We start from the raw sequence: 25,440 nt of genomic DNA, 5'->3' as shown, positions 1-25,440 counted from the left end.
AACATGCCTGACCCTCTGCAGCTGCCACCTCCACACACACTCAGACATTACCCCTTAAAATTAAACCACATCTCCTCTATGCCAATTGCAGCTTATGTAACAGAGTGATTAACTGCTGCAGTAAATGACTACTCATCGTAAAGAAGATTTCACCTTTAGGAGACCTTATAATTAGGCTTTTTGACATACTGTGATATAACTTCTACACCTTCTACAGTGGTATCAAATCCAAAATCATGAACACAACATCACGTATTATTTCTAGAAATTCACTGAGTGAGTGAATATATCTTTTAGAAACTGTTAGGTACTTAATGATATGAATCTAACTCTTTGTGATTTTACATCAAAACCAGACAGCTTAACAATAGTGTTCTTTACTATACCCAAGCAAACACACACAGGTCACCACTGGGTCATAAACTTGAGTGTATCAATTTCTGTGCTGGCCTTGTTCACAGTGAAGCATTAAATTACAAATAGTTACAGACTGTTTGTTAAGATAAGAACGGTCAAAGTGTCACAACCACCCCTGTGCTGAAAACTGGACCACAGTAGATTTTCTTTTCTCAAAAGAGTAAAAGCAATAAAGTCAAGGACTGTTAGAGTAAAACACATGTTGTAAATTTAGTATTTAGATATCCTAATACCGGGAGTCTCCTTTTATAATTAATGAAATAAATTTTAATTAACACTTTAAAAGGCCCGTTCTGGAATAAAGTTAATTAATGGGAGGACACTAGTAGTAGGTACAATGGAGACTGTATGGCTTTCCATTCAATCACACAATGTTGTTTTAAAAAAAAAAAAAAAAAAAAAAAAAAGTAAATAACCACAAATGTCACTAGTATAGAAAAACAAACAGAAAAACCTACTGATTTGTCACACATTTCATTATCAACAAAGATATTGTATTTTATTTTACAACTTACCCAAATTTAATGCACTAGTAAAATACAGTTTCATTTCAAATTACATTTAAATTTAGCTCAGACTTGTAGAAAAAGCAATAATGTCAATGGAAATTGCAGCATGTATGCTTCACCTGCAGTACAGGTATGTGCAACCACTGGCATACGAACTCTACTTCTTTCACTTGCATACTATTACTTTAAAAAAAAAAAAAAAAAATCTTTACTTTAGTCACCATGGTAATATCTGTGCATAAAACAATATGTGGTGTTAACACTATATATTGTATGTCTGAGGTGAAATGTTGTGCATCCACTAACAACAAAGGACCTCATTACAAAGTGCCTGCAAGCAAGGCACTGTGCTCTCACACTTTACCAGGAGCACTTTAGCAGTTCTGTGTTTGTACCTAGTGTTGTTATTCTCCTCTGTGTGTGTGTGTATACACGAGTGTGTAGGTTAATGCTTCCTCCCACTGCAGCTCAGGGCATTCCTGCATCCATTCAGGGTCACAGAAAACATGAACGTGTTCTAGGGGAATTATTAAAAAAAAAAAAAAAAGGGGAAATATTTTCATTTTTCTGTCCATCTCTGTATTTGCTCTCAAATAAATCAGCATAGAAAATTATTTCCTCTGCATATGAGAGAAATCATCTGTCCTAGATTCATAATTCTTCAAATGTTATGCTCTTGAAATTCTATCAAGATTTTTACACCCAAAATTCAGGACAGTGTGAAACTAAATGCAGCATTGGCAGGGATTTTCTGAGAGCAATAAGTCCCAACTTTGTTGTAAACCTTTGGCTGTTGTTCCTCCGTACGTGACATAATGAGGCTGTTCTCCAACTTGCACGGTGTAATAAGCACATACACCTACACTACCTGCACCACAATTAGCTATTTGTTGCAAAGAGCAGCGTACCTGACTGCTAGAGAGTCTCCAGATATGGACACTTGATAGTCAAGAGTGGTAACAAGAGAAAATCGTCATCTCAGTAATAGCATTGCTATGGAAACAGTATGGAGGCGTTATGTGTGTGGGATAAAGCAGCAATAAAATAACACCAGGAAAAAAAAAAAAAAAAAAAAAAAAAAAAGATGCCAGATGGCAGCCAGGCAGCATCTGGAGGAATGAAAGATACATGCATACTGGTTACCTTACTTGACAAGAAGGTAAATAGTGTGATGAAACAGGATTTTTTTTTTCTTTTACTATACAAGTGATCAATTCACTTCTATAGTAAGGAAGAAAATGAAGGTAACACTGGTTTGGTAGATCATTTATCCAATCACACTAAAACTTTCTCAAAAAAGTCTGACTTTTCATTAACGCATTAGCCAACATTGATTTTTATTATACTGCATTTTTCACCTTCAGAATGATATTTCCTTCAGTCACACATTCTCACTCTTTCCCTCTTACATGGAAACACTTCTGCTGCAGCTCTACCTCAGTTGCAGTTTTCTGTAAATGTATTGTACAGAATGTGTGTGAGGTGCCTGTGTACATATTTTAGACAATGCTGTAATCAGGAAAAAATTACAGTGGCAGTGTAATGTAATAAAAGGCTAAAACACAACATGTAACCTGCTGAACCTAATTCAAGTAATTATATGTTCCTGAAATATCGGAGTTGGATTAAGTGTAGCATTTTCACACACACAGATACACAAACTCACACAGTAAAGGTCACAGCATGGGTTATGCACATCAAATTAATTCTAAAGATTTCATGTAAGCTACAGTATTATTTGTAGCTTTACATGTCACCAATTTATTTTTTATACATATATACATGTTAAATTATAAACTAGTAACAATGACACTAAAATATTTATATATGAAAAGCAGAGAATACACACTATATTCATTCAGCATAATAGCCCATTGAAGAGAGAATTATTGGATTGTAATTGTTGACAGAAATGTATACAAGTTGCAAATGTTGCATTGTTATATACTGTACTGCTGGGTAGCTGCTGAATTTCCCATTGCAGATCAATAAACTCAAACTATTATTCACCTGAATCTCCAAACCTCCACTACAGACTTTACTCTAAGTTGTCAAATACTGTATTGATGGTATTTGCTTATGAACTGTCCAAGTAGAATTATGAAGTAGCAGAGAATGGAAATATTCAAGTGAGTATTTGGGTGAATGTATTTAAACTTACTTTGCATCACTGCAAAAATGGATATGCTTACAGTATGTATGAAACAAATTAACACAGCCCTGAGACAAGAGAACAAGAATCCTATTGCATACAGCATAGTTTCGATCTAGACTAATTGAGGCAAATCTCAGGTACAAGGAAAGGAGTTTCACATAAATCAGTATTGTCCAGTTTGATTTAATTCATATGAGCTCATTACAGTCATGTTGCTTTTCATCTACTAACAATGAAAGCTGGTGGACAGCGAGTGTCAGCAGTATATTAACCTAGGAACTCAGCCTGAAAATAGGCTTAAGCTGGTTGGCTGAGAAAGTGCATGCAGTCTACGCATTTCCTGGCATTTATGTAGCTAATCATGTAATAGTCATACAGAAGAGTATTACATCTTCTGGCAGTGTTTTAGCTACTTATTGCAGTGTTTAAACACTGGCAAACACTGCACTCAACTCCACAGTGTGTGTGTGTACACACAGGATCCACATTACACTAGTTTTTATTATGATGGCAACCTTTCATTTCCCACACTTTGTCCCTCTTCTCTGACCTCTCCGCTTTAAATAGGTCTCGAGGGAGACCAGTGTATCTCTTTCTCACACATGTGCACATGCACACACAGAGTCCAGCTCCACTTCTTAATATTACTAGACACATATTCACACAAAAGAAAAGTGCTGACCCAAGGAATCACAAACTTTGCTTGCATCACTGTATCTGCTTAGTGCTGTAAAACGGACATTTATGGTGACAATAAAAGTGGCCATTTAAAGTGTGATTGTCCAAAAATGTATATGGAGCATTAAAATTAATGACTGATATGAGGGAGAAGGTAGAGCAATGTAAGGAATGAAAGGAGGAATGTCTAAAGAAAACTACAAGAAGGATAAATGCATTTGGGTAAGTCAAACAGCAGCATGAAAACAGACAAAAAGGAGATCAGAGAAAATGGGTTTGGTGAAAGAAGGGAAATGAGAGGGGACTAAAGATGAGAAGGAAAAGGAGATGCACTGTAAGTGTTTATCATCTAAAGGAGCTGGGATGATGTTTTATTGCCCCCTCTTGAGCTGTGGTTCAAAAGGTCTCTTTACAAGCCACAGCAGGTGACAGACTGACTCCACTGCTGCACGAGCAGTGCAGCCCCTCTTAAAGCAACATTTCACTTAGGTCAAGCATTTTCCCTTCTCTGTGGCAAACACACTGAATCTCTAGGAACTCAGTTTACTGTCATCAAGGTGCACAAGTTTTAGCTTCTGATCTGGAGTCGATAAATACAACAAGGAATGTTGGTGCACAACAAGGAAAGTATGCAGAGATAAGACAATATCCACAACTGTGCTATGGTGCTACTGTTGGTCTTTTCAAATTAAAAAGTGGAAGTGACTGCAGACACTCATTGCTGTTCAATGTACTGTTCACATGCATAGATGGATAACTGAAAGGCCCTTGGGGCATCAGGGGGCCCTAGAGGAGATCCATGACGGGACTGTTAACCTCTCCACTGAAAAGTCTAAAAACAAAAATGTAAAGAAAAATAATGATGCAGAACAGCTACAGATACAAAACAGCTAAAATAGACAACGACTAGAGTGAAAACAACCCCAAAACAATACAAAACACGAAGACCGACAAAAATACAGATGCAAAATTACTAATGTAGGAGACCAATTTCTAATGATGCATCAAGGCTGAAAGTGTTTGCCATACTCAGAAACACACTAGCAGCCCCATGGGTTCATGTCTATTATCAAAGTGACAGCAGGTGCACAGCTCCCCCTAGTGGTTACACAACCAGTACCATCAAACAAATTACAGGACACTTCCTGAGTAGCTCCTGAGTTTGATATCTTTGTCTCCTAAGACTCTTATGTGGCATTTATTTGCCACTAAACACTGCACTTGTCTTGTACTATGAAACTGTTACACAGGTTTTACAAAAAGTGCATCCATTTCCCTTCAAAAGACATGAATAACCTACAGCATCACCCCTCCAGTGTTCTGTATCATAATTACACATTAAGCTTCAACTTAATTGCTGCTCTTATCTCAAATTATCTAAAGCAACTGAACAGAAAACAGTATCAGTGTTATCCTTGTTAAAAACAGACAGACATTAGTGGTTTCTAATTGAGTTACATGAACATGTGCTCTCACAGAATCTTTCTGACTCGTGGTACTTTGGCTGTGATCTGATTTGCCAAAGGTGGTAGAGACACCTTTATCATCAGTTAACAGATTTAAAGAAAGGGGATGTGAGGCACAGCCCTTTTCCTTTTTCTGTATGTGAAGCAGAGTGGGAGAGTAAGATGAAGCTCTACTGGGGCGTTATCCTCAAGCGACCTCACTGAGAACGAAGGAGAGCACTGCCTCTTAAATAACAGCTTATCAGTCCTCATCAATAATGGACAAATACCAAGAGAGAGGAGGAGCGAGGCAGTGATACCTAAAGACCAGAGTGAAGAGGGAGAATGACTAGCAGAGGGAAAGACAGATGAGTCATTTGTGTGACATATGAAGACATTCTGTCCTAATTGTAACAAACTGTAAAACAAGAATAAGTTACAAACATTTTAAAAAGCAAAGAAAAACAGGAAATGTGGGAAAAAAATTTTAATTTTTCTTAAACTATGATCATTTGTAAAGCTGAGTGTTTTAGGCACTAGCCCCCTAAACACTGTGATTCACAGTGACTGGTCCACACACAGGGCAAACTGATGCCCTATTGATTTACACTGTCAGCTCATGCTGACACAGGTCAAATACCAGACATCTGTGCATGTGTGAGTGTAAGTGCAGAGACTGACAAAGAGGCAGGGGAGAAAGAGACCGCAAAGAGATCATTCATTGATGAGAGTCATGTTAAGAACATGTATTATCTCACTCAATAGCTGAATAGCACACTAGTGTGTATCTATGTTAGTGTAGGTGCTGACTCTTGCTGCTGAACCTTTGCACCGCATTTATATCATCAATAAAATATACTGCAGTACATGTACCAAACACAGCATAAACTACATCCTCACAATGATCATAAAGTTGAATCAACACCCTCTATAGCTTAAAAAACCTCAACATTATGACCTTCATGAAGGGAGGATTTATTACACTCCATTAGTTTGACAAAATGAACTGGCAGTTGAGCTATGGAGGCTGTGCACCATGTGTATGAGTGTTTGTGCCTACAGGTGCACTGAGCTATAAACAGGCAGAGCAACTATAAACACCTGTGAAGGTGTGAGAGCCATAGTACTAAGTCTTTAAGGAGGAGATTAGAAACTCTGAAATGAAACAAATTTCAGTGGAGGCATGGCTCAGAAAAAAAAAAAAAATCTGTGAGGAAGCTAAGTGAGACAGAACTGGGATAATTTTGACAAAAAAGATTAAGCTATTATATCAATATATGAAACAAAGATATCTAACCTTTTGAGAGGTGCTGCATAAGTAAAGGTTATTATTATATTCAGATGATAAAAGCATGGCATCTGGCATCTGTTGTACCTTATGTTGGAAAATACTTTATGCTCACATCAAAAACCATCAGTACATGCATCAAACACAACTAACACATTTTAATTACCTAAAGCTAATAATAACCCACTGCCAGACCTTCAGTACAGATAAACTAATTAGAAATTTCACAGTGAATAAATGGCTTTACTAATAAAATTGCAAACTGAACAAATTAATATTAAAAGCTCCAACAGGTTCAGCTCTAACTACTGTGTCTTAATGTCAACACAACAGCTTTACTGCTCGAGCCAACCAGTCACAGTAGTTAGTTTGTAATGTGGCAGCTTTTCAACCAGCACACAAAATTTAGACAGGCTATGAAATAAAAGTGGATTTTTCTACTCACTCGTCTGTCTGTCCATGTGGTGTTGCCTCTGTCCATTTTACTGGGATGACACTGTGAGTGTTTTTTGTTTCAGAATGCTGCTGGTTGTAAAGTTACTACAGAGCGACACTGAAAATTACCTGCAAGATGTTTAACTTCAGAAACGAAGCTGTTTGGTTTGTAAGAGTCACACAGTCTCTACTAAACATTGCGACATCTCACCAGTTACAGCTTGATATTTTATTAAGCCAATTAAAACTTATTAACTTCACCTGGATTCCCCTTAGCAGGCAATGACATCTCTGTCCACAGGGGGTGCTGTTTTACCAGAAATAATTTTAAAAATGCCTGATAAAAAAACGAATAGGTTTAATTACTGATATTTGCTAGTTTAATAGAGAAACAAGGGGTAACTCAAAGAGTTACAGGGTCACAAGAGCATTGGCCAGTCCAGGCCCACCTGGGAAATACCCACAGTTTCCTGGAGTCTGGTGATTAAACCAGTGGTGGAGGAATTATTCAGATAGCCAAAAGCCAATACCCTCCATCCATCCATTATCTACTGATTATTCCTGCCATCCAGGGTCATGGGGGGAGCTGGAGCTGACTGGAGCTCATTGTCAGACTAGCACAGGGACGACACCGAGACAAACACTCACAGGCAAATCTAGGGGCAATTTAGAGTCACCAGAAAAGACCCAGGCACACACACACACAGAGAACATGTCAACTCCACACAGAAATGATCTGGGTCAAGGGGGATCCAAACCTGAAACTTTCTTGCTGTGATGCAAGAGTGCTACCCACTTCCCCACCATGTGGCCCACCAGTGTTAAAACACCCCCTTTAAGAGTAAAACTACACTGCATTGAAAATATTACTTACAGAATACATCCTCAAAAAAAGTATAATTAGCAAAATGTACCTAAAGTATCAAAAGTAGTCAGTGCGAGTCACATGGCTGTTGTGATTGTCATACTATCATTAGGATTTGATTATTATTAGGCCTTTTTATGCTTTAATGTGTTAATGTGTTGTGGATTAAAAACCTCATTGGTTTCTTGATGACTTGATTGCTTTTTATTGGTTTGTAAAAATGAAAGAGACTTCTATCCAAGAGCCCAAAGTGACATCTTTACAATGCTTGGATGTTTCAGTTAAATATTTTATTTGCATTTTTTATTTATCAATCTCTTTGGTGTATTACCGATAAGATATACTATTTAATAAGATTGTTTAATCACATATAATATTTCTTTCTGAAGTAGAAAAGCATTAAATGCATTTTAGTATAGTGAAGGCACTTAGTAACATTCCTCCACTTGTCTTTATGGAATTAACTGAATCATAAAACTCCTGGTAAAGGGATTTGCCTATTGGGTAAATACAAAATGAGGCGCTCTCTTTCTCTCTCTCTCTGGAGCAATTTATTACATGACTGCCTGTAAACCAAAGGAAAACCAGAGGAGCTATCACAGCAGCCTTAAAGCATTCATAATAAAAAGGGCTCTTTGCCGGGACATATACATACAGTTAAATACAGGTGGTTATTGGGCACAAAAGAAATTTGTGCAACAAAATGTACTTAAATATATTCAACATCACTTTGAGGTGTTGGCATATGATCACACTGATGTGAGCACAGACACTACTGAATATGTATCTTGAAGCTAATAGTTACACAATAAAACAAGAAAAGCTCACACATATACATGCATGCCCGGTTCAAACTGCAATGTCCTGACGTTTCTAATACTAATACTAATATAAAGGTAAGATTGTAGTGCAATACACAGACACACACGCACACACACGCACAGTGTCCTCTGGAGCAATTAAGTATTTAGTGAGAATACAGCTCCAATGTTAAATATTCACTTGTTTTCCAAGATGAATAAAGCATGAGCAATTGACGCATTTATCTGCACACGTATGTGTATGTCTGATTGTGTGTCTGTCTATGTGTGTGACATGCAAATTCTTGCTCTGAATCATTTTAACAAATTAGCTCATCGCTGCAGCTTCGTCTGACTAAGGACACACACACACAAACTACCTCACACACAAAAAGCGTATAAATGTTTTCTATTTTCTTTTTTCATTTGAAATGCTTCTTATTTGTTCTTTACCTCTCTTCACCATTTCATCTCCATTTACTCTCCACCAATTTTTCACTAGCTGTTTCTGTACCTAGCGAAGCTGCTCCGTAATAAATAACCTTGCATGCCTGGACAGCCTTTCCTTACATAGGCAGATGCCAGAGTCTAAACACTGTTAGTGAACACATGGCTTCTGTCCAGAGAGGACAGCTCTGTGACAGGCTGTAGACAATAAACTTTTAGTGTTTCACCCTTTTCTTTTACTGGGGCTTCAAACAGTCCTGTTGTGCTCATTGTGCTGGAGCTCACAGTCACAGAACAAAGTTTAGAGAACAAGATTGAAATCGCTGCCCAAACATATATTTGTATCCACATGTTTTTCACATATAGACGCATAATCCAACATAACACCTGGAGCAAATAATGATTAAACATGATTGATAAAATGATTCCAAAATGTGTTAGGGCATTTGTGTTGTGTTTCCTGCTGCAAGAGGTTTTTTTTTTAAATTACATTTAACTGTATCTTCCTCTTGTGGCAAAATTCTGTGGTTGAAAGCAAAGATGCAATGATTGTTTCTTATTCTGCTACACATTAGCCTCTCATAACATACCTCAACAATAATTCAGCTGTAAAACTATAGAGGGTTGATTTAATAGTGCAGCTCACACACATTTTGAATTAATTGAGCTTTTGCATCTATTTCTCACATTTTAAATAAAACTGCAGTAGTTATCTGAAAAAAAAATGGTTAAAACACAAAAACAATGACTGATGTACCAAAACAACAATATAGAAGAGAGGCACAAAAAAGTGAGTGACAGAGCAGTAGAGAAATAACTGTGGGGACACTGTAACTGTCACCTTCACACCACAGCTTATCAGCAGGCTGAGCTCATTTAATCAGATGGACTGACAAACATCCAGACTGTCTGCACACACACACTCTGGTACACCCAAGAGCACATGGCATATGTTTCATAATGTGGCCTTCTGCCCCCTGGAGGTCTAAATGCCCCTTCACTTTCACCCCCTTGCCCAGCATTCCCTGCTCTGCATCTAATAATATCACAGGCTTTTGATTAATCTGGTTCCCCACAGGGATTATTGAATTAATGTCCATTTTAATTTAGTGTCTGTGATCAAAAATCAGCAGAGTGCATTGGCCCAAGTAGTTTCACATTCAGGTTAAAAAGGGATGTACTAGATTTATGCTTTTAATTCTTTAGAGAAAAACGTCATTAAACAATTTGAATCGGTACAATGCAGCATTTAAATGTATCAAAAGAGCAGTAACCAAATCAATAAAACAATGACAATAAAATGAAAATTGTGTATCTGATCCTGTGTGATTTTCTGTAGAGTTTATTTCTGCTACAAATCAAGTGTTTCAACCAAAGAAGGAAAAACACATCCTCACAGTGACGTGAGTCAGAACTGTACCAGCTGTAGTCTCTTTAATGCAGTGAAAAAAGACTTGACAGAGAAATTATTAAGGAGAAACATTAAGAAGAAGAAAGACAGAGCCAAGAGAAACACCTGAAGGAATCTGTGTTGGATGTTCATACAGTGGTGACACCAATATCCACTGACTGACAGAATACATTTTTAAAACTTTCTTTAAATCAGGTCCTCTGATCTTTATTTTTCTAACATAGACAATATCTGGCCCGGGCTAGATAAATAGTGCTAACATTCTCCACATTATCCCCAAGGAAATGCTGAATGCACATGATCTGCACTGAACACAGTCATCAATGGCTACATGGCCCAGATGCACATTAACAATACATGAATATGCACACATATAAAAGCAACACATATAGACACTCCCTCACAATTGAAAACACACACTCATGACCTGCACTGACACACACACTCATGACCTGCACGGACACACACACTCATGACCTGCACGGACACACACACTCACATATAATAAGCTGTAGGGCATGGGAGGGCACAGCGTGAAACCAAGGCTCCTAAGTTTGTCTCATCTTACTCTGCCCATCACTCCCCTTTGTATAAATTAGAATTAACGTTACGGTATGTGCATGGACTAACAACACAGAACAGCCAGATAATCTAAGTTTTATTCAATAACTTATTTTTCCAATCTTTAGCTTTTTTTCTTGAAGAATGCTTTGGTGGAGAGACATTTCTTTATATTAAGGGGTTCCAAGCCTCTGCTTCCACAGAGCCAGAGCAGCTTTAAAGGAAGTTGTAAGGCCACTGAGGGCACTGTACTTATTTGCATTTCTCCCTTTGGGGAGTTCATATGTTCATAAGAGTATTTTGTTATAGACTCTTTATTTCAACACAGTCATTGCAAGTTTTGCCTGTTAAATAATTGCTGCTATAGAAAAGATTTCCATTTCAGAAGTTCATTCAAAACATTTTCTTTCCTCTGTGTGTGTGCCCAGCACTGATCTGGACCACTGATACATGGTCACCTGGAAAAAGATGTGGACCAGCTGTATTTTTGTTGTTTTGGGGTTTTTTTTAGGTTACCATGGCAATAACCACAAACTTTCAAACACACACATACACACACGCCCATGTACATATGTTAAAGTCCCAAGGCAAAATGCTGACAGCAAATGACCATATGAGCTCCCACAGCCTGGTTGACCCAACTATGATACAGACTGCCATCTCACTCCCTGCTCTCCACTTCTCCCTCTCTATTGGTGGACACAGAGGGGTGATGAAATGTCCCACTTTGTGCAGTCATTTCCTCTGTGCCAACAACAGAATATCTATAAGCCGTGTTATTATTACACTGGTTGTTGCACAGTCAAATATCTTAGCAGAATATACCCACAGAATCAGTGACCAGGGAGCCTGGGGAATGGACGGGCTGTTCAAATGACCAAAATACAGTTCATGGAAATGCTAAGCCAGCAGGCTCTCCAAATATAAAACACGTGTAGAGCCACATTTTTTAACCCACTCTGTGTAGACATTGGTAGACAATTCTTTTATTTGTTAAATGGCAAGATTAAATGATTAATGACTAATGGTGTGTTAGCTCCGTTCAAACAATAGGGAGCTTGGATTTTTGGTGGTTTTCCTTGTAGCTCAGAACTATGCAGATAAACAACACAACGCACAATGAGCTATTAATATATGTGGTTCCTGTGGTGCTGTAAAGTGCCTAACAATGTTTGTAGAGGACAGACAGTAGGTGAAAAAAGTATTTAGATAAATAAAGGTTTAACAATAATGACAAGCTACAGTCAACAACAGATATAAAATATTAAATTCTTTATTCTGGATCATTATTCTACTTTTTCTACACTAGAGACAACAACACAATGACTTTGGAGCAGATACATAATGCTTTCAACCCTGAGGGCTGAGCAGTGATCCACAATGTCCCAATCACACTCACTCCAACCGCTCACCAACATGATGCTTATTCACAGATGACAAACTAGAAGAAAAACAGCACATTTGTGGGTCATTTAGTGCATTAAACTCTGCAGGAAAATCATTTAATATTTAACATGAGCTATGTGAAGGATGACTTAACCCATATTTTGTATAAGATATTGCGCATGTATACATTCTGATAATGCATGGTGTGGTGCGCAAACATTTGCTGATACATTATATGTTTTAAAAATCTATAATGCACAGACAAGGCAGACAAGTGCTTCAGCTGTTGTTTATTTTGGACTTTATGCAATTTGTTGACATTTTGAGGTGTTTAACTTTAATTTAATTTGCCACGCCACCTGTAATACAGTTCAGAACGAAACATATGGCACTTCATAACATGAATTTAAAAAATGTAAATTTCATCTCTATTACTATTTCTATTTATTTTTTTACTGATTGTGAGAGTAATATTTAAATAATGAGACTGTCATAACTCATTGAGTAATAGATCAGATCAGAGTTACTGAGCTCTCTAAACAAGCACTGGTAGAGTTGAGAGTAGAGAGTTCAGTCTGTCACTGAGATCAATATACCCCATGATGTCAATGGGCATTGCATAATATAAAAAGGGTCACCTTAAAATAGTTATAAATAGAGATGCAGTCCATTGGACAATAGGTGTGCCATCTTTTTGTTCTGCGATTATAGACTTGAACTACAAGCCCCTCAAACAACAACCACCAACCCAAGCAACAAGTTCCTCTCCCACAACATGTAGAACTCTGTCAGCAAATAATTAAAAGTAGCCTATACCAACAAGACAGAACAATCCAGCACGCGGTGAAACATGTGAGCAACAACAGCCAGTCCACTCCTCAATAGTGATGCTGTTTGGGTTGCCATGACAACCAATTAGCATGAAACCGCGAGCCTCTGAGTATTAAGGAGCTACTATAAAATACAATACAACACAACACATTGACACAAACAAGAAATGTTACCTGTAAACCATGCTTGTCTGACTCTTCACTGTGTCGTGCAGCGACAACGAGTGGAAGTTAAGAAACTCCTCCAGCTGCTTGAGCTCCAACACACTGTTGGGTTTGTTTGACGTCCACAACATGAGAGGGGGGTAGAGCTGAGGCCCTGTCCCCATGGATGTCTGTCTGACGAGCCTCCCCTGGCCAGGGCCTTGGGCTTGGAGCCCGCCATGACCTCCGCCCTGACCCCTGGACCCCTTCTGCTTCGGGTTGGGGATCTCCGGGCACGTTGCTTTGTACAGGTACATCTTCCAGCTTTCTTCCTCACTTTATCCTCTCTTTTTGTCTGTCCCTTCTCCTGTGAGTCTGTCCCACTAACATGCAGAGAAATCCAGGTAGGCCCCTCGCCCACACAGCGCTACATTGGAGCAGAGCACCCCTTGTATGAGTGTGTGATTAAAGCTCAAAGGAAAGTATTCCACTGGATGAAGCGCCAAATAAAACATTCCACTTATTTAAAAGGAAAGAACAAATGGAGCAAAATTCAATTTGGAAAAATAAAATCTGAAAGATAAAAAACTGAAATCTATAGTCCATCATTAAACATGAGTCCAGTCTGAAGGCTGCACATCCACATAGGCTTTTTCCTTACATGTACTCCTCCACTGGCAGTGCCACATATGTTCTCGTTACACAAACACACATGCAGATACACACAAACACTCTATATCTATGTCTCTCCCTCTTTCCTCCTTTGCTCTGTCACACACTCGTGCTGTCACTTTGCCCTCTGCTCAGCCAGTCTACATTATAAGCTCAGTTTGGTTTTGCTCCCTGCTAAATGGCATGGGAATCTGGGACATTTTTCCCGCCCTCCCTCTCCTCTCTCTCCCTGTTTGTTTCTCTCTCTCCATCTTCATCTCTCCCTGCTTTTTTTCTCCAGCTCCCTCTTACCCTCTGCCCTATTCTTACTTTCCCCATCATCCCTCCTTTGTTTCTCAGTATTCCCTCTGTCACAATCCCTTTCACTTACTCCTGGTTTCCTCTTGCCACTCTTGCAGTATTTATGTCACCCGCTTATCCTTTTCTTCAACACACACACATAAAACTAGTTATGTGTACCTTATGTGTTTTAGTGCTCGCTTTTCCATCCCTGGCCCCTCCAATAAGCTTTTTGTTTTATTTTTATTTTATTTCATCTCTTTTGTCTTCCAGCTCTTACACTGCCCTCCCTTTCTGTTCAGTCTCTAAACAAAGTGTACTCTGGAGTTTTGCCCATAACAAACACCTAAACTAAACACACACTGTTTCACACACACACACACATACACACACACGCACGCAGCCCACAGCATGTTATGCTCAATTGCACGTAGTCCGAGGGCAGTGTTTTTGTAATGACATGCACCACAAAATAAAACGAGGAAACCTCTTTCTCTGCCCAGTTCTCTCTCTCTCTCTCTCTCTCTCTCTCTCTCAAACACACCCACACCAAACACACACACACACACACACACACACACACAGTACATAATCTCTCACCTCTGGCCTCCTCATGGGAGTTTTCAATGACATCATGTCTGGTCTTCCAGTAGATGGTGGGAATCATGAGGAATGCCATTCTCCCATATCAGGAAATTTGAGTTTAGACACAGTGTCACTGCATAAACACAGCAAATAATTTTGCAATTGCCATGTACACACATTCACCTTTTCGAAACAAATATAATCCCACTATATTCAACATGGAAGCATTAATTCACTAACTCATATCTTTAACCAGTTGTGAATACACTGTTGGCATCAAAATATAAATCCATCCATTTAGTTTCATTTTGCCTCTACTATATGTTCAACTTGTCCACGTATATATATATACACACATATATAGAGATTAATGTTGGATTAAGGTTCTTTATTTTCCTCACATAATTTGTAAAAAAAGACTGTGCAAATGAAAGATTTGCAACAGTAATGTTCTAACACAGTTTTTAAAAAACTTTGTTCAAGAGGGACCAGAGCTGCACCAGAGGTAACATGAATATATGTTCAGCTATTTGTGCTAAAATATCAAATTTAAAGTGACTGTACTATTAAAACACACACACACACGCGCAGACACACACACACACCAGTGTGATGGGTTTGTAAAGGAGCAGCTGTGTCCATTGTCCAGCAGTATTGGTGGAAAAACAGATCCTGCCTGGCAGCAGGAATGTCAGCTGAGTTTATGTAATGCCAGAGTGTGTTTACAGTGTATTTAGAGACGAACACACATGGAGTCTATTCATGCACACACGTGTAATGGATACACCATCTATTTTAATATCGGCACAATAAACAATTAGTGCTGTATTGCAACCATTTCTTTTCTTGTTTTTTTTATTTCTTTGTCTCACTGTTTGTTTTTCTTTCTCTTTTTTTCTGGCTGTGTTATTCTCTCTTTTATTTTGGCCTCAGGTGTTAACTACAGTCACATTCTCTTTGAGCCGCTCAGCAGGTGAGTCACAGGTTAAAAAAAAAAAAAGCGAGTGGAGGTAAAGAGGCAGAAAAGGGGGAGAGGCCATGGTGAGGACAGTTGGTGGTGGGGGGGGGGGTCCTAGCTGGGAGCTGTGGCAGTAAACCTTAGGAGAGACAAAAGTAACAGACATTTATTTCTATTCCTCCCCCCTTATCCACCTTCCTTAGTTGGCAGTTTTATTCCTAATTTCATTATTAATTTTCTCCATCAGGTTTCCTGAGACTAATTACTTGTCTTTTTCAGTCCCTTTCATTTTGCCCCCACCACCCCCCCATGCACTCTCTCCAGTGAGTGAATCCCTATATAATGATTGCATATGTCTGATAATTATCTAATGAGAACAGCAGGTAGAAACAGAATAAGTAGAGCAGCAAACAACAATACAACACTTTATGCCACTATTGCAGATGAACTGTAAAAGATTAGTCCACACTGTGACTTGTCACTACTGACATGCAGTGTTTAGAACAATAATTCTGTGCTGTTTACTTGAATGAGGAAGCTTTTTCTCTGCTGTCTGACTGTGTGGCAGCGATAATTATGCCACTGATCAGTCTCCTGCCCTCAGGGACTGTCCTGCTTCTGTTTAACACTAATGTGATGGCCTACATTCTTCACTAAATCACATTATTATTATGAAGTGCGAGGGGCTTATAGATTACATTGACTACATAGACTGTATGAAAAATATACTACGTGATGTGTTGCATAACCCACATTTCAGCTGTCCTAAGACTTCTCTGGTTTTCTTATCTTCTAAATTACTGAATGGGAGACGAACAAAGAGAACAAACTATTCAAATTCACTTTGGGAACCCAAGGAAAAATGGCATCTAGTTTAATATAAAAAATATTTCAGGCGTGGATACCTTCGACATGTTCTTCTGTAAGTGTAAAAAATGTCTGCTGTGTGAACCAAACATTAATCTTAGTAGCATCACCATGCTTCATTCATCAAGCTCTACTGGATCATGTGTTTTTGTTCTCCATGCAAAAGTATCATGTTACCACACCTTTGTCTCTGGTGTTATGAGGAAATATAACCCTAATACTGTTGGCTGTCATTATCATTTGAACCAGTCAGGTTTTACTGGAGAGAAACTGGGGCTTAGTGTTCTGGAAGAAAGGCTGAAGGCTGAAGAAGCTGTTTGATGTTAAATGTTCTCAACAATAGCAAATTTTCTGTGTTGCAAATACTAATGCGAGGCTTGTTAAAATCATTGCAGCATGAAGGCGTCATCAAGACAAGTGTCTCTTTCAGTTACAGTTAGTGGTGGTGGTAACGCCTGCGCATGAGGACTTGGACCATGGACTTAAGTCGCACTTACTGTAAATCTTACACACGGTGACTTCAAACTTGACTTGGACTTGTCTTCAGAAGACTTGGGACTTAACCAGATTTGGGATTTGTGTCAAGTACAGAACAATAAAGTAGGCACTGAACAGTGCAGTCCAAACACAGCATAAGTATCGTGGCAATAGCAATACACCCATTAAAGTCAGATTTATGATGTCTTAATACTCGTTTGTGACAGAAAAGTCAATACAGTTTACCTTTGGTAGAAAAAAATTATTTAAATTCTTGCACAAAAATAATTATGAGGGAATATTGTCCAAATATTTTGCCTTCATAGAAAGCAAGTTAGCATTAGTCTGTGGTATGAAAAATAATAGATATTTAAGGGAGAAACAAGGCTATTTTTAGCTCTGGTATAAAAGTCTGGGAATGCTGTGGTTATATTCTGCCCTGGTTTTTATGTAAAATCATTGGAGAGCTAAAGATCACAGCAATTGTTCTGATTCAAATTAGAGAGACGATATCCAGTCATGTTTGGCATTCACATCAAGGTTTCGGAGGGGAGCTGGCAGTCAGCATGTGCGTGTGCATGTGTGTGTGCACAAGGCACAAGTTGTCTGATTGGTAGGAAGGGAATTTTGGAGGGGGTTCATCTCATCCTCATGGCTTTTCTAGGTCAGAATCTGGAGTGTGCTGTTCTTTCAACTAGAAGACCGCACTCCACATTAAATAATGGATTCACACTCAGTCCAAAAATCAAAAGATCAATATTGATTCTCCACAGGGAATGAATTACAATATGTGGTTTTCTGTGATTGTGGTGGTGATGTGTGAAGGTGATGCTAATTTTATATTTATTTCCTGAGTGTAGTGCTTTTTTATTGGTGCTACAGGGAGCTCTTAACCTCTCTTACTCCACGTGCACCTGTCAGGCTCTCAGTAAAGCCACGAGTCTTTCATCGCATCTTCAGGACCCAGTAAATGAAAAGCATGTGAAGTGTGTAGCCACCAAAATGTCATCAAGCCAAGTCTTAAATATTTTTAGAGCCACATATGCAATAATAATCTAATACAGCAGTCAACCTGGGTTTTGATTTGACATGAGAGGTGATTTTCCTACATTTTTAGTTAAAATACACTACACAATATTCATTTTTGAGATAAACTTGCTAATGGGGGAAACCTACAGCTTTTTACCTTTTGGATGATTTTGTGGCAATTACATTAACAGGCTATTATTATTAACAAATTTTGCTGGAAAACAATGACTTGTCATGTAGACTTAAAGTAATTAACAGGAAAGTCTCTGATGAGTTACTATTAACATCCTCATCCTGCAGATTAATTTCAGACTATATAAGCAACAGCCAAATATTGTGATATTTACCATGTGTTCTGTTACTTCTCAAATACATAACACCAAAATGACATCACTCAGCATAGCTCAGCTGCCAAACATTTTTGCTACTACAAATGGAAAGCAGAATTACATGAAGCCTGTTTACATAAATAATGTATTATAAATATACATATTTGGAAGAAAAACCTCATCATTTTTCCACCACATTGTGCCCTTGCTTCTTTATAATCCACATCCCTTGTCACTACTCTGCTTTGTTTTCATAAATTAGAACAAGAGCAGAGCCAAAGCCAAGTGGGAAGTTAGAGAATAAAGGGAGAGGCATGAGGAGAAGATAAGAGGAAAGGAGAAAAGCTCAACTAAAGACCAAAGGATGTGGAGCATGAGACTTGAATGACTGGAATGGGACTCAGAAGGATTAGACATTAATGACAAGAAAGAAAATAGAGTGATGAGAGGGAAGAGTCGGCAAAGGATGGGGAGGGGTAACCCAATACTGAAAATATCCATGTGTGAGAAACAAGGAAAGGAGAGGGAGACGGGGAGAGATGAGAAAAAAAGATTAACAACATTTGCTGCACTAATAGTCTGACTTCCAAAAGTGGAGACAATGGAGCGGATCATAACCTGAGAACCAACGCTATTGGTGCTTTCTGTCTGCTATCACACAAACAAGAATCAAAATACTCCCTCCAGCCTCCTTATGTTTTGTCACCATGGTGTTAGATGATGTCAACACAGTCTAATGCAGCAAGACAGATGCTGGCTATTAGCATTACAGCCAGATCAGGTGACAACTGTTAGCTAAAGATCCTTATGACCAGCAATGACACACAACCGTTACAAATGAAATGATAGGGCAGGAGTGGAACCACTTGTCATCTGACAGGACTGTTGGTCCAGACAAATTATAGTTGAATAATCTGTCAGTGATAATGACGTGCAGAGATGCAAAAAGCCCTGAGTACTTGTGTGCATGTCTGTAAAGGAGCGTGTGAGAATTTGTGAGATTAATTGATCAGGCCAAATTATTTTGTGTATCAGCAAGCACACAAGCTGTAAAATACTTAGGCCTTCAGGGTCTTTGCACTGTGCTGAATACAGCCTGTGGTGGTTATTTAAACTCTGTCTCCCCGACACACATGCTCATGGGGCTTAACTGACCTGTAGGGCATGCCAGTCTTATGTGCAACTGTCTCCTCTTTTCCCAATCCAAACATTTTCAGGTACCAGTTGGTCTCCATCTCTCTGATCAACGCAGCCTTGTGTCTGTGCTGCGCCCCATGCTTCACAGAGGAGGAACTGCGCTTGGCATCCTGAGAGTTGCTGCGGTGGACTTTGGCTCCACTGAGAGAGGCCACAGAGTGTTTGCGATGCACGTGGGATGGCTGGTGTCCACCACCAACACCCCCGCCACTGCTCCGGGCAGCCAGCATGGTCCCAGAGGGTACCCACTCCCCTCAGGTTTAGAGCTCAGGGAGCAAGGTAAAGAGGAGGTTTCCAAGTGTTTGTAAGTCCTTTGTCCCCTTTTGAGTTTTGATCACTCCAAAATCATGTATGTGTAAGGAAGCTCGTTTTGTCTGGCCGTCAAAGTTCAGTCAGCGAGCTCTGTCTCACTTCTGTTTGGCTTTATTCTGCAACCCTCAATTTCCTGAACTTTGTTCTTCCAAGGCTGTTTTCTATTGTTACTAATTGTTCCAAGCTTTTTTTTCTTCTCTTTCTTTCTGTGTGTCTGAGCAGTGTGCTCTCTGCTCTCTTATAGCCTCATCCAGCCTGAAACAGGATCCTCGTCACGGACTGCCCTAGCCTAAAAAGACATGCCAGGGTGTCAACAATGCATACACAGTCTGTCACACACACTGAATACATGATACATCCAGGTGCTAAAACAATACATAAGAAATGATATACACTGTACACAGTAACTGCATACTGTAAATGTGACACAGTGACATGTAGGTAGTCAAAAATTAAACAAAGAAATACACTGTGGATTTAGACAATTAACATAGTGGAAATAGTTTCCAGGAGACCTATAAACAATTATTAAACACAACATGTGCACTGGCACACACAGTTTGCTTCTTTTATCTTTAGGGCTGGTATCAGCGAAAAGCTATATTTATGCACCTCCTGGACTCTACAGAGTCTTGAAGTCTTAACACCATTCTTTGTGTCATAAGACTCCACACTGGTGTGGGGAGACACAAAATTACCAGGCTTAACGATGTGGAAACAGACATTTGGCTGCAGCACAGATTAAAATGTGAGCACAGAGACATGCACTATGTTACATATTTGTAGTATTTCAAATGTCTTCCACAAACATCTGACTGGATAATTTGACAGTGTGACTTATAAAGCAAATATGGCATTGCAGTCTTACTTGAACGCATATTCACATATAAAAGCTTTAAGGTTTAGTTTTTCACTGTTTGCATCTGAGTCTGTTTTTTCTACTGGAAGTTTATAATTCAAGTACAGACAAGCACCAAACAGCCTTTACAGATTTGCTCATGACAACCTTCACGTACACTTTAAATTCTCCTCCACTTGCTACCAACAGACACAGACATAGAGGTACAGGTATTTTGAATAAATGTTACTTTGCATGTGACAGACAACTACAGACACCAGGTTTAGAAGAAACCAATACAACTAACATTTAGGTAAGTTCTTTCAGTCCACATTGCATCAGTACATGGAGCAGACTAAAGTGGAGTACAGGGCAGAAACAATTCAAAGCCAGTTAGGCAAAGATCAGGCTACCTACCAGGGGGAAATAAACTCATACATAAATACTGTAAACTGTACTGTATGTACTTTATGTACATATGTACTGTAAACTGTATTTAATACCCGAATGCACCAGAAACCATCACAACAGCACTTTTCAAAGCAAGGATAAGTATATGAACTGAAGGTTACTACAAGGAACCAGGAAACACATTGTTTGTGTGGCGAAGAGGAATTGGATACCTATGAGATTCTGGACTGCTTCAAGTACTGCAGGAAAGCAGAGGAACCATGTGGCCCTTTAACACATGATTCAAGACAAGTTGAATCAAACACATGCAGACGTTCAGTCAGCCTGTTAAAAGTATAACAGGAGGTTGAGGAAATGACGAAGAAGAGTGAGGGCCTCTCACAACTTTGGGATCAATAGGTCCTTGATTTTGTCAGAAGCTGACAAAGGTTGTCTGTTGTTTTTACTATGGAAATGACAGCTCTCACTGGCAGATTTTACCAGACCTAGATGTCTGTGTACTCATCCATTAAATGCCTCCTTATGGTTAAGCTCAGTGGTCTGAATATCCTCCTGATATCTAAGCCGTTACCCAGAGATTGGTGTCCTTAGAGGTCAAGTGAACAGATTAGTGATGGAGTGTCAGTCCTGAATTATTCAGCTAGTAATCAACCTAACCTGCATGTCTTCGGACTGTAATAATGTTTTTTTATTGAGTTAGTGTATCACAAGATAACAGTGGGACTGATACTGTGATTTTGCCAAAGCATACAAGCACTGGAACTAAAGAAGTTTACATTAACATCATTATTAGTAGCAGCATTTGTAGGAAGAGTAGTATGCATTATATTTGTTGTTAGAATATCAGAGCTTCCATGCTACCAGGGTTAGGGCTTATATACTGGGAACCTAATGTAGGTCTGTTTGGGTAAAGTGGTATATGGCATATTTGACACTGCATCACACAGGCCTGTGCACAGCACTTCAACTTGTCCCTCAGGTTTTCTGGCTGTGGAGATTCATCAGACAAAGTGAACCCAATCTGACTTCTCTGTAATGTCATTGTGACGAAGAGGGAAATTCTAGCAAGGACAAAATCCGTCATTCAAGTCCTTTATCCTGGAACCCTACGCAAACTGATACAGTGTGCAATGCAGACTTGCACTCCACAGGAACACACACGTACACAGGATGCATGGTACACCCAGCTCTTTCTCTTAATATTCTTTTCAATTAGTCTAATTATCACGGGCAGTTTGCCTTGTGTCGTAACTGCCTTTATCTTTTATCAGTAATGTGGCTATTTCCTTACAGTGCAATGGAAAGACTGTAATTATAATGTGTGGTACTACAGTAAAGTTGTACACAGTAGAGGTGGTATCATGCAAAAAAGTCAACCTATCACACAGGGTTTGAAATAAATACTGCATAGACATAAATAGATAAGTTCTAGGACCCTTCAGTAGCCAAATGCCTAATTATTGATGGAGCCTTTTTTATAAAGTATGGACTCAAATAAGACCAAACCAACATTAGTAGGTGCAGATCTATGCAAATTCAAACACAACCTCTTAACTTCAAGGTCAAAGGCCTAAATGTTTATTGGGCGTCTGTGTTTCCATGTCTCATCATCTTCATATATACTAATCAACTTTGTATGTTGTCTCTATAGAAAACATATTTTATCCCTACACTCAGCTCAGTGAAAATATTTCAACTATATTTTTTTCTCATTGAATCTTAAATATTTCAAGCCATATTATCATGGAAATTAAAATTAAACTCCTGGCACAAATAAATAAAAGAAGGGAGGGTTATAAAAAGAGGGAAGTAGAAGAGCTTAGAGATATTGAGTGAATATATAGATGCACGAGAGAGAGGCAGCGAAGGAATGGTGAGACGAGGTGAGAGGGTGACAAGGGATTTAAGAATTTAAGAGCGAGCGGGAAACTCGGTGGCGTCAGAGAGTTAAAGCTGATAAATGCACACAAACATACACAAGCAGACACAACCACACAAGCACCAAACTATATGGAGCAAAAAAGAACAGCTGCTATCAGCGGGAGCAAACTTGAGTCTCAGCAGCTCTCCTCAGTCTCCTTTTACACCCACAACCTGTTCAGTAATTATTTTAAAGCGTAGCAGCTATGCACACCGTTAATAAAAAATAAGCTCAACAAGAGGCTGGATGCATCAGTAAGGATTTGCCAACAATGTAATCATTCATTTTCTTAGCTATCACATAAGTGCAATACTATAAACAATAAAAATGCATTTTTGTAATGTTTCTCTAACTAGTCACATATTGCCACAGTAAATAAGTGGGGCTAAGGAGATAGTTTAGTAAATCTATTACTACTACCTGGGGTCTTTCAGCTCACACCTAAAACTGAAGTTGTGCAATTTATAGAAAAAGAAAGCAGTTTTTCATAATTTTGTGATAATGGTGCTGATGTCAGATGTCGGTAATTCAGCTGTGAAATAAGTCGGCTTCTACAAATTTAAATAACAGATTTAGGTCAGTTTTCAAAAAGTTTGTGCAAACTTAAAAACATTTTGAGGGCAGATCTTTCCTTGTTTCATAGCAAGAATTAAGCACATCATAGTTACTGACAGTTTATCCCTTCCATTAAACTCTGCATATCAAGAACAATACTGTGATCGTCTTTTATCCCAGTCCTCAAAGTAATTACCAGTCTGTATATCTAATGCTGGGGATGTGTATAATAAGGAAAATGGCAAGTACATTTGTCTTCAGAGCACAGAAAGTGTCTCTCTGAATAAAATGAAGTCATTCACACAACCTTATGATGTACGTACATACACACTTCACACTCTTCATGAGCTCAAAGATCCTTCACACTCCTTCACAAGGGCCAGATGATCAGACTGTGGGAATTTATTAAATGTATGAAACTAGCGAGGGAAATAAAGGACTGGACATCAATTCAACTTCCATGAATAAATAGAAATATAGTAGCACAGGAAGACATTTTCTGTCTGTTTAACTTAAAAATCCTGATTATGTCACTGATCTATGATTAGTATAAGGCTCTGGTGTGATGTTCTATTCTTATTGTAGCAGCATTAGTATCATTTAGCACCTCCCTCTGCTGGTGTATGTTGTACCTACACATTTTATTTCAGGCTGGCAGTAAAAAAAAAAAAAAAAAAAAAAGCAATACACACACAATTGTATGCACACTAAGCAGGGACACCGTGCAGGGCGGTCGCTGTCATTTTCAGTAACTACTCCTGCACACAACCACACATGCAATGATTAATGTTGAGGTCAGGACAGTGATTAATGAGGGTCCTCTATGCATCTCTTGAGTTTTTGTCTCCAGGGATGGAAAGTTGATTAGTTCCTGTGTTTCCGTTCATTAGGGCCCTGCCAGCAGTAAACAGTTCATTTGGAAAAGACACAAATGACATTAGTGCTTAGTGTCATTTTGAAGAAGACAGATGATGTTTTACATAAAAGTTCATTTGGGAATAGATTAACACAATTTTCCATTTTTGCATTTAAAGCAAAGAAAAAAATAAATATTTTAAAACAAAGGCTGTTTACAGAGATCATTGGAGTGAATATTATAAAAGTGTTAAGTGACAGTAACTTGCAGGTTACCATTACCATTAGTGTAAAACCAACACACACAGGCTACTGCACAAATGCAGTGATGCACGTGCATTTTGTCTTGATTTAGCATTAGTGTTCCTGTCTGCTCTCATCAGCTGACAATAAATTATCAACGCATTCCTCACTACCCGTCATCTGGAGATTTTATTATTGTCCACATTGACTGGACACAGTTCACATCGCAACAAATTCTTGGAAAGCCTCATGCTCACACATTCACTGCACCAGCACAAACACCATCTCAACCTCACAAGCACGGCCGTGGATAACAGGGGCAAGGAAATATTGCTTCATTGTATTTAGCATGATGGAGGTAACGAAGCCTGCTTTGATACATGAGGCAGTCAGCACACCCACACATTAATATCATCACTCTCTGGGCCTTGTTAGACTTCAGCATTGCACTACTATCATACTGTTTCAGTTGCTTCTTTTCATCTTATGTTGTCAACATTATCATCATCCATCACATGGTCTCCAACATAATCAATTTCAA

General features: G+C 38.8%; 1 protein-coding gene across 1 annotated transcript in view; it reads right to left on the bottom strand.

The window, feature by feature from the left end:
- kcnab1a (potassium voltage-gated channel subfamily A regulatory beta subunit 1a) overlaps positions 1 to 13,975 on the bottom strand; it is a 68,254-nt gene extending 54,279 nt beyond the window's left edge. The window contains exon 1 of the mRNA XM_026296994.2: positions 13,402 to 13,975. Within this exon, the coding sequence (XP_026152779.1) occupies positions 13,402 to 13,688 (287 nt within the window). The 5' untranslated portion in view covers positions 13,689 to 13,975. The remainder of the gene's footprint in view (positions 1 to 13,401) is intronic.
- Positions 13,976 to 25,440: the final 11,465 nt, after the last annotated feature.

The sequence above is a fragment of the Mastacembelus armatus genome, chromosome 13 (assembly GCF_900324485.2).
Source record: "Mastacembelus armatus chromosome 13, fMasArm1.2, whole genome shotgun sequence".
Taxonomy (NCBI): domain Eukaryota; kingdom Metazoa; phylum Chordata; class Actinopteri; order Synbranchiformes; family Mastacembelidae; genus Mastacembelus; species Mastacembelus armatus.
The sequence above is the reverse complement of the archived record's forward strand: the minus strand, read 5'-3'. Positions and strand labels throughout refer to the sequence as shown.